General features: G+C 50.4%; 1 protein-coding gene across 4 annotated transcripts; it reads left to right on the top strand.

Annotated features, from left to right (window-relative positions):
* The first annotated feature begins 8430 nt into the window (after positions 1–8430).
* On the top strand, positions 8431–10832 carry LOC117847206 (alpha-1,3-arabinosyltransferase XAT3). 4 transcript variants are annotated; one of them, XM_034728373.2, is made up of 3 exons: positions 8431–8804; positions 8916–9011; positions 9298–10832. In XM_034728373.2, the coding sequence occupies exons 2-3, from the start codon at positions 8957–8959 to the stop codon at positions 10551–10553; spliced, it is 1311 nt and encodes a 436-aa protein (XP_034584264.1). In that variant the 5' UTR covers positions 8431–8804; positions 8916–8956; the 3' UTR covers positions 10554–10832. The 4 variants fall into 4 exon arrangements, with proteins under 4 accessions (XP_034584264.1, XP_034584263.1, XP_034584262.1 ...); XM_034728372.2 differs by having other exon boundaries at positions 8433–8804; positions 9295–10832; XM_034728371.2 differs by having other exon boundaries at positions 8434–8823.

Genomic DNA, 10832 nt, shown 5'->3' with positions numbered 1-10832 from the left:
CCAAATGGCCCAACTCGGGATGAGGCTTCGAGATCAAGAGATGCCGGAATCTTCGGCGGCTCGATCAAGAAGCCGCATGGAATGACCTTGGCACCGCGACCTAAGTCATCATCCTCAACACGAGCGTAAGACCTTGGCACCGCATTGTCGATCTCCACCGCTGCACATCGCCCAAAGGAGGCAAACAACCTTGCCTCCACGTTGGAACCAGTAGTCAAGACGTGAAGATCACGCCGCGCGTCCTCACCCGACGCAACAACGGCGAGTTCATGACTCTTCGCAAGGATGGAGGCCTCCCTAAGCATCGTCTCCCTAAGACGTGAAGTCCAAGACCAAAGGCAGCGTGAAGATAATGTACCTACTTCGGCAGCACAACAGGTTGCGCCAGAACGTCAAGCTCCATCACTGGTCCGACATGCGCCCACTGAGAACTAGCGTAAGTGCGAGAGATGCCAGAGGAACTGCTACACGCTATACCATGAGCTCGAGGACTTGGTGCTTAGGCACACTCAAGTTCATATCTAGCCCGACGGGGAGCTCCACCAAGAGAACAACCGCATCCGGTTCCGCATCTCCCCCGACCTTGAAGCTGATGAGAGGTACAACTACCTCCTCAACTGACTCACCCCGAAGCTGCAACGGACCAAGACTGGAGATGCCAAGGCAAGGAAGGCGACCCCCGTTTGTGGAACACCCATCGATCATCCTTAGGCGTGGAGAGGGAGAAGGATGAGCTACACCAAGCGTGACTTCCTCAGGAAGTTCATGGGAACAGTCTCTCTCACGTATGCCCATGGAGGAAGTCAAGCAGTCATCGTCCCTGCCAGGAAAAGAGGCGCTTCCCCGAGAAATGGCCGACACCATCCTTGTACAAGATGTGGCGCCGCCGCAAGCACCTACTACTGTTGGGCCCCTCAGAGTGGAGCAAATTGTCAGAGCTTCTCATCGTGGGGAGAAGAAGAAGAAGTCGGGAGAAGACTCGAGGAGCGTAGTCATGTGCACCAACTTGGTAGCACGCTCAGGGGACAAGTCTAAGACAGAGTGGGTCCCTCCTAAGGTGACTCACGATTTCAGCTACCCCTCCGATGAGGAAATCAAGCCAAACCCAAAGGCAAACTTCAAGAAAGCATTCATGCCCCGACTAGGCCACATGCGCTCGTCATTCAAAGGTGCCGAGGAGATAGAAGACTCGGGTGTAGCCAAGACACAAGATGAGGCAAGAACTTCAGCACCTTGCCTTCCCATCACTGTCGGGAAGGGGTCCCTATCGGACGGTGACAAGGTGTTGGCTTTGGATACATCCCCACGGTGCTACATCGACATCACGTCCCGATTTCCCCAAGATCCTGAGGACCTCTAGTACATGGCAGATCGCGAAGGAGCTAGCATGCAGCTCAAGTCCATCGCCACCCAGAAGCTGCAAGGGCTAGTAGTTGAAAAAGATGGGAAGGTTGGAGACCCGCAGGATGGTGAGACAGCAAGCGACTCTGACTCCTCCTTGTCACTGGAGATACACGACCACTCACCACACTACGATGAGCTCGCCGCATCTATCCCTTCCAATGGAGACAAGCATCTCGACGTCGCCAATGTCGCACCAGCACACATGACAGTCGACGGGCGCCCTGAAGTTAGCCACGGACGCGGCGCCGAGTCACCTAGAAGACCTCAACCTACAACTCTGGAGGAGCAAGTACAAGAGCAAAGATGAATGATGGAGCCACTATCCTTCAAGTTTGATTGCCTGGTTGAGATAGTCACGGTGTCAGTCCAGACTGCACCGCCAGCTGGTGTGTACCGAGCTACCGAAGACCCGCAATTTGAAGACTTCGATGGTGCAACAGGCGCTCGTCCTCGCCCGTTGAACTTCACTTCCCCATCGACCAACACACCACCGCTGCCGGCGACGCTGAAGGACTACCACAACCTAGTTGAAGACATGGTGAACAGGAAGTTGACAAGGATGATGAACGACCAAACTCCCTGATCAACGAAGATCGAGCTTGAGAAGCCATACGAGGCGTGGCATGACCTTGTGCCCTTTCCCTCAGGGTGGCATCCGCCCAAGTTCCGTCAGTTTGACGGGACTGGTGATGCAAGGGAGCACTTAGCCTACTTCGAGGCAGCATGTGGCGACACGGCTAATAGCTCATCGCTACTATTGCGCCAGTTCTTAGGATCCCTAACTATCGCGGCTTTTCATTGGTATAGCTGCTTGCCAATCCGATCAATTAGCAGTTGGGGAGCCATGAAGGACATCTTCAGAAAGCACTTCATCGCCATAAAGAAGGACTTCTCCATCGTCGAGCTATCACAGGTAAAGCAACGACGTGATGAAGCTATTGACGACTACGTCATTCGCTTCCGCAATAGCTACATGCGTCTCGCTAGTCAAGCGCTTCAGTTCGATGATGAATCCGAACCACAACGGAGATGAAGCAATGGTTGCATAAGGAGCAGCATGCACCTTCCTAGTCGTCTACACCGCTGACGGCATCTCGGCATCTTCCTCTACATCAACAACATGGGGAGCATCACCTGCACCTCCTTGGTTGTCTGCACCGCCAACGACATCTCGGCGTCTTCCTCAACACTAGAAGCTACACCGCACCTCCTTGGTCGTCTACACCATCGATGGCATCACAGCGTCTTCCTCTACATCGACAACACTAGGAATGGCACCTAACCTCCTCGGTCGTCTACACCACCCATGATATCCCAACGTCATCTCCTACATCAACAACATTGGGGGCAACAATGTGCCTCCTCAAACTACTTCACCGCCGATGGCGTTCCAGCGTGACATTCTACATCAACAACACTGGGGGCAATAGTGTGCCTCCTCAAACTACTTCACCACCAATGGCGTTTCGGCATGATGTTCTACATCAACAACACTGGGGGCAATGGCATGCTTCCTCAACCTACTTCACCACCGATGGAGTTCTGGCGTGACGTTCTACATCAACAACACTAGGGGCAATAGTGTGCCTACTCAACCTACTTCATCGCCAATGGCATTCCGGTGTGACATTCTACATCGACATCACTAGGGGCAACAGTGCATTTCCCCCACCATATCCGACGACGTCGATGACGTTCCAACATAACCTTCAACACTAGGGGCAACAATGTACTTCCTCAGTCATCTGCACCATTGATGGCATTCTGGGTGCACTCCTTACATCCCTCCATCAGGTGGAGGTTTGTCTTTTTTTTTTCTTTCTTAGGCCGTTCTTTTGCCTCTTATGTGGCCATTGTGCATTCTCCATTGCACTACTTGGTTGCCCTATTTCTTTTTTTTTTGAACCACATGAGTCCTACAAAAAATGGCTTTCCCTATGGAGTGTTCAGCTGCGGTACAGGGGAAGGGTTGCCTCAAAACTGCGCTTGGAAGGCCTTGAGCATTAACTTGCCTGGTGGAGCTTTCAGCCGACTCCCGTTCATGCACTGCGCACGACGCGTGCCAAGTGTGCTCCATTGGGGGCAGTGGGAAGACTGCTTGATGACTCCTAAGCAGTGAGGTGACCATGCCCCTCGTGCTCTTTGTTGTTGGACAACCCACCCTAGGGAAGACTATAGGAGAAGGGCAAGAAAACGGCTACCTGGTCCAACACAAGTTCCATTCGGTGTGCAGCCACTTGCCATCCCTGGGAGGTGACAACAAGGGTCCAAGAAAACAATGCCAGTGAGGATTCACCTAGATACACAAAGGTGAATGGCTACCCACCAAGTTCTGGGAAGAATCAAGATCCAAGTTTCAAGAGGTCTCCAAAGAAGATGACCAAACCCCAAGAAGAAAAGTTCAAACTCAAGTTCAAAAGGTCTCAAAGAAGACGACCAAATTCAAGTATCATGCAAGTCCAATCCCAAGAAGAAGGCGGAGGGTAGGCGTTCACCATCCTCGGCAAAAGTAATGGCACAATTTCTTTAGCCGTTATCCTAAAACCACACATACCAACTCAGCCGTTATCCTACTACTCAATTCGAAGGAGCCTCGGGAGATAATGCCCATTGCCGCCCAATGGAGTCGCGGAAGCATGTTGTGTACACACTCACATACACTTAAGGAGGCAAGGTTAATCCGCCATCGCTATGGTTATTCAACAGTACCTGACAGCTCAGTCTTTTGGCAGTCCCATCCTAAGCTGCTCATATAGCTAACAAACAATGGGAAAGCCAACATTGTTCCAAAACCCAACACAAAAACGTGTTTTTATTGTTTCTTTCCCTTGGTTGCTCTTTTATACTAACATGTGCAAACAAGGCACCTATTGTTATTAAGCATTGCAGGACTTTCGCTTCTCTTCATGGGAGCAGTGCGACGCACCAACACGGGATGGAGCCAAGATGTAAACCCCTTCAGTTCGGTCGGCTGGCACCACGGCAGAAAGGTGGTCGAGGCTGAATTGATAAAGATTTCTCCGCCAAGTGGTACGGTCCCTACACCACGATCGGAGGATGTGTTGTTGATCATGCTACGATGGCTACATGGCTTCAACGCACACACTCAGGAGTTAGCAAGGATGTCCGCTAAGTACCCTTTTGTCACTAAATTATGTCTCGTGTTGATTTATCCTCTGTGTTTATTTTTCCCTCTTTTCTTCCCTCTCGGTCTCTGTTGGCATGCAAATGTTTGCAGAGCCTTCGCAACATGACATGCTCAATACAACGACCGCATCCGCGCCAGCTACCTCGACAGCAGCCCGGCTCGACATAGCTATGCAGCCATACTCCAGTGTATGCGTAGGCAATAGTTAGGATGTACACGGCACTAGCGAATCCGCGGCAACTGCAGCAATGGCTCGACAACTTCAGTGGAGCTACCGGAGGTGCCATCACCACTGAGGCTACCAAGACGACGAGAACTGCGCCAAGATGAAGACAACTCATGGGTGACCCACGACGTGGTGCTCTGCAGCTATTCGCTCAGCAAAGGATTACACGCACGTTATACTAAGAAGGAATCGATGGGGGCAGCAACTACACCGCCAGTGACCTCGTTGAGCACTTCGTCATCAAGCACCTCGCCGCCGTCAACCACAGCGCCACTGACGACATGCCCGCGGACGCCTACGGTGATATTCTTTATTTTTCTTAGGTGATCCTATGTTGCATGGAGTTGCATGGCTAGGGTGCACGTAGATGCATCTTGCTTGGTGTCTTTGCTTTCATGTCCAGCAACAAAGAGCAACAAAATGCATGGCAGCCAACAACAGCATGCATGGAGGGTGCACACCGGCAGCCATAGCAACGACGACCTACGGGCAGCATGCACGGCAGCCCGGCAAGCTAGCGACCTTCTTCATGATGAGGACCTGGTGGCCACGACAACCTTGACATTGAATTTATCCACAATGGTTATTCATGATGGTTCGAGAAATCTTAATCGCACCCGGCTGCACTTCGTAGATGCGCCGGAGAACATTGAGATCGTTTCTTCACCAAGTCAAGTTCAAATTTGCTCCGCATTCGAGCTCTATTTGGTGGGGGGCATTTGTTTCATGAGATTTTGTACAAAGTCTAGGCGATAAGATAAGAAACAAAGAGAAAACAAGCTTTGTATGTGTTAGTTTCATGTACACACATGGAACCAGTACAATTGCTACAGTATTATCCTAGGCGTTTACGTACACAATTGAGACTAGAGCCGGGCCTACAAGACGACTGGTACGGCCCAGATAGACGAGTCTAGAAAGCTCGTGCCACGAACGGCCGGGAGAAATACAAGCAGCTACACATATACGCGTACGATCAACTTGGATGGCAAGCAAATGAAACTGACTAGCAGATATTTTGCTACATCAAACAAACTCCTGGAGGCGCCCTGATGGAGTCCGGAGGAAGTTACCTGCCCTAGCTCCTGCCTATATAAAGCCCTACCCCTTCATGCCATGGGATCTTTCCTTTTTATCCATCGACCAGGCCTGCTCCTTCACGTAAGGAAAAGGAAATCTTTTCCCATCCACTGGAGGTGCCGCCAAGAGAGGGAACAAGGAGCCGCAGCCCCTTCATCCATCGAACGCCCACAAGACTGGGGCTTGCATCAACCAGCCGACGCCTCCATGACCGTCATCAACAAACTCCTTCGTCCACCATCGCAACAAGGCCGACAACCACGCCGGAGTCGACACGAAGCCGGCAAGCATATCAAGCAAGGCGGGAGAAGGCTATGGCTCCTCTTTTCATCTTCGCAACATTGGTGATGATCATTGGTGTGCTTCTAGTGGTGTACGGCCATCTAAAGCAAACCTAGCTCATGAGGATTCACCGGTCCCTGTTGTTGATGATGATGATGCACCCGATGATGATGATGATAGTGAGGTAGAAGAAGTGACACATACAAGTGTGAGAGGAAAGAGAGGCAGAGTGACTGAGAACACAAGGGGAAGGAAACCAAAGACCGCTGCTAGTCAATGGTTTCAGGAACAGATGGAAAAAATTGTGGAGATGAATAAGAGAACGACCGCATCTTGTGAGTCTATTTCAAGGAGGGAGTATGAGTGGATGACTGGAAATGATGTGCCTAAGTAGAACAGTTCGAATTTGCATGAACCCTTGTATCCTTTTAATTTGCATGAACCTTTGTAGTACATTTGTTCGTGTATAACTTCTAATAATTTGTGCTAGTTTGTATGAGTTCCAATAATTTGTGCTAGTTTGTTGTCTTGTTATTTCTATTATTCATGGTATTGGCTGTTGCTTATTCATGTGTCCTGTTTAAATGACAGTGGTTCTTCTGATGTTGATGAGTGGGCTTCAAAGACTATTGAGTTGATTCGGTCTATGCAGAACAACCTTTTTGCAATTGCTGTTGTTGCAGGGAAATACTTTATGACATATCATGACAACCATGAAACTGCTATACTAGGTCAAAGTGGATATGGTTGGACTTTGGAAAAACTGAACACTCCAACACTCCAGGTCAAAGTCATAAGATGTTTAGGATAACTGCATCTCTCTTTTACAGCCTGCATGATCTATTAGTGAGTACTTATGGCCTCAAGTCATCCCTCATATGAACTCTATGGAATCACTTGCCATCTTTCTAGTTGTGTGTGGTTATGGTTGGTCTAATAGTGGTCTACATGGTGTATTCAAGCGTTCAGGGGAGACAATAAGCATAAAATTTGATGAGGTCCTGATTTGTGTGGTGGCTATGTGTAAGGATTACATACGGCCAATTGATCCTAATTTATCTACAATACACACTAGAATTACTGGAGATCGCAGGATGATGCCACATTTTAAGGATTGCATTGGAGCATAAGATGGTACTCACATTTCAGCCGCACCATCTTAGCATGATCTTATTAGATACATTGGTCGAACTGGCAAAGGAACCCAGAATGTTCTTGCTACTGTTGACTTTGATATGCGATTTACATATGCTTCTATAGGGCCTGGCTCTATGCATGACACTAGTGTGCTCTTTCGTGCATTGGAACATGATCATGACACATTCCCCACCCTTCTGTAGGTATGTTAACCTATTTCTATGTAGAACGCTAACATTAGTACAAACATTAGTACATCTTGTAATTACTTCCTTATTTGTCTTTGTACATGTGTCCAGGGAAATATTATGTTGTCAATACCCAAATTGGTTTGGATACTTGGCGCCATACAAGGGTGAAAGATACCATGTACCTGATTGGCAAAGGGGTCCCGCTCCAAGTGGTGAGCAAGAGCTTTTTAACCATTTGCACTCGAGTATTCGTAATGTGGTAGAGCGTAGTTTTGGTGTGTGGAAAATGAAATGGGGAATCCTTCTCAAAATGCCGAGTTACCCTTTGGAAAAGCAAATGATGATTGTTGCAGCTACTATGTATCTTCGTAACTATATTTGTGAGAATCATGCACTAGATAAACATTTTCGGAAGTGCGATGGGAATCCTGATTATGTGCCTGTTATACCTAAGAGATATGCAGCACATCCTCCTCCTCGGAGTGCTTCAGATAATTCAACTCGACATTCTAATGATCCAAGCATGGATAGATTCCGTGATGACATTGAAGGGCAATATTTCTTTCTAGATTATCGTGATATTGTATTGTTGTCTGTATGGTTAGATGCTATGTGTATCCCTGAATGTATTATTTTATTAACAACACTTTGTAACGAGCACCTAATTATTAGCTTACCTATATTTTATATTTATTATGTTTTTATTTCACACAACATTTATTAATAGAGGCAACACATAAAGCTCATATCTCCAAGCAATACACATATGCAAGGGTACAATGGACAATTGACTTCTTCTATACATTCTAAAAAATTAGAAGAAACTGTTTTGCCAAATATTTTTCTACAAGATAAGCCATAGCCATAAAAACTGCTTTTCCGGATCGACTAGAATTTTTTTCGCGAGCTAGAAACCACGCCAAACGGGACCTTTAGCTTGCCGGCTGCCTTTCATTCTGATTTTTTTGGCGACCGTGTTGAGCGGTGCTTGTCGCCACGCCCGGTCAACCACACTACCATTTCAACCCCTTTGCCCCGGTCAACAACAACCAACTAGTGCTTGCCCCGTTCAACAACAACGCTAGTGCTGCCGCACACCTCCTCCATTTGCTGGCGGTACAGAGAACCTTGAGAACCTTCCGGGTGAAGACAAGCACCTCGAGGCACGAAAGCTCAGGAGAGAGGTACAGAGATAGAGGGGAAGGCAGGGCAGGGTGAGCTGAGGGAGGCCATGAAGTCCAACCGGAACCTGTCGAGGGGGGAGGGGAGGAGGCTGGGGAACGTGGCACTCATAGCCTTCATGCTGGGATCCCTCCTGCTGCTGTCCCTCATCAGGGTCAGGTTCTCCCCGATTGGTAATCACCTTTGTGTTTCCTTAATTTGTGAGATTTTGGCATGGCGTTTATCAGATTCTCGTTTCTTGGGTGGTGATTCGTGGGCGACGCAGGCAAAACAGGGGAGGCCATCAAAGCAGAGGAGCAGCAGGAAATGAGGAAAGAGAGCATCAAGATGGAGACCCTTGATGAGACTGCAGCTTCAGCTGGTAATTCCTAGTTGTTTCTTCCGCATTTTTATCTGAATTTAGCATGTACGGAGGTTGGAGTAGGCAACACCCTGTCCGAATATCGAGCAAATTTGCTCATTAACTCGTGAGATTGCTGCAAAATCCTTTCCCGTTACTGCTATATATACAGTTTGATCTCAAGATTTATCGGCACTTGCTTGAAATTTGTGATTGAAATTTGGCGACAAGAATGCGTAGGTGTCCAGCTAAGCTATTAAAACTAAGCAGATCTGATCAATTCGAGCTGACTTTTGATCTGCAGCAGAGGAGGAGACTCAGCCCAAGCCCACCGATAACTCAGGCAGCAGCGGGGGCGGCGTTGGCAGCGTAAGCAGCACAGCCCTTGCCGCTGGGGACGAGCATCTCAGTCTGAGCAAGCCGGTGTGCTACGAGTCGAGCCGCCGCTCGGACACTTGCGAGGCCGCCGGCGACGTCCGCGTGCAGGGGCGCATCCAGACCATCCACGTCGGCCCGCTGGAGCAGGAGTGGAAGGTGAAGCCGTACTGCCGGAAGCACGACGCGTTCGCGCTTTCCCACGTCAAGGAATGGGCGCTCCGGCCCCTCCCCGGCGACGCGCCGCAATGCACGATCAACAGCTCGGCCACCGCGTTCGTGCTCTCCACCGGCGGCTTCACGGGCAACCTGTTCCACGACTACACGGACGTGCTCATCCCGGCGTTCATCACCGCGCACCGCTACGCCGGGGAGGTGCAGTTCCTGGTGAGCAGCTTCAAGTCGTGGTGGACCAACAAGTACCTGCAGATCTTCCAGCAGCTGAGCAAGCACGAGGTCGTCGACATCGACAACGATGATGAGGTCCGGTGCTACCCGAGCGTGGTGGTCGGGCCGACGTTCCACAAGGAGCTCGGCATTGACGCGTCCAGGACGCCGGGATCCTCCTCCATGGTGGAGTTCCGCGCGATGCTGCGCGGCGCGTTCGGGCTGGAGCGCGCGACGGCCACGCCCAGCAGCGACCGGTGGGACATCCGGCGCCGGCCCCGGCTGCTGATCATCTCGCGCCGGAGCTCGCGCCGGTTCCTGAACGAGCGCGCCATGGAGGACATGGCCATGAGCCTGGGGTTCGACGTGCGCGTGGGCGACCCGGACGTGAGCACGGACGTGTCCAAGTTCGCGCGGCTGGTGAACTCGGCGGACGTGATGGTGGGCGCGCACGGCGCCGGCCTCACCAACATGGTGTTCCTCCCCGCGGGCGCCGTGCTCATCCAGGTGGTGCCCTACGGCGGGCTGGAGTGGCTCGCGCGCGGCACGTTCAAGGAGCCGTCGGCGGACATGCAGATCCATTACCTGGAGTACATGATCCAGCTGGACGAGACGAGCCTGAGCGAGCAGTACCCCAAGGATGACCCGGTGCTCAAGGACCCCAACTCCATCCACAAGCAGGGATGGAACGCGCTCAAGACGGTGTATCTGGACAAGCAGAACGTGAAGCCTCACTTGGGCAGGCTCAAGAATACGTTCATGGAGGCGCTGAAGCTGCTGCCCCATGGACAGAGCGACTAGGTTTTGCGCAGCGCAGCTGATTGATCGTGGTTGAAAAAGCTGCCAAGACCACCAAGTTGTGTTAACATGCGAGTAGATAGGTAGGGGTTGATGGTGCTGGTACGTGGTGGTAATCTTTTCATTTGTTCTGTTCCTTTGCCTTTAACACAAGGCTGAGTTCTTTGTCTGTACAAATGCATTGTAGGATGCATTCTGCTGGTGTTCATTGCAGCATAACTCTACAGAATGTAGTGAATAGGATGGGTTCTCAGAATCAGAATGGAGGGGATTGCACGGGTA

Source organism: Setaria viridis, chromosome 3 (genome assembly GCF_005286985.2).
Source record: "Setaria viridis chromosome 3, Setaria_viridis_v4.0, whole genome shotgun sequence".
NCBI lineage: Eukaryota > Viridiplantae > Streptophyta > Magnoliopsida > Poales > Poaceae > Setaria > Setaria viridis.
Note: the sequence above shows the minus strand (reverse complement) of the source record. Positions and strands in the feature narration are given on the sequence as shown.

Bases quoted from the DNA above. Each gene is read 5' to 3' on its own strand.
- LOC117847206 (XM_034728370.2), top strand. From the start codon at position 8,700: ATGAAGTCCAACCGGAACCTGTCGAGGGGGGAGGGGAGGAGGCTGGGG. The intron at 8,824-8,915 runs GTAATCACCTTT...TGGGCGACGCAG, and splicing joins GGTCAGGTTCTCCCCGATTG to GCAAAACAGGGGAGGCCATC. The intron at 9,012-9,294 runs GTAATTCCTAGT...TTTGATCTGCAG, and splicing joins TGAGACTGCAGCTTCAGCTG to CAGAGGAGGAGACTCAGCCC.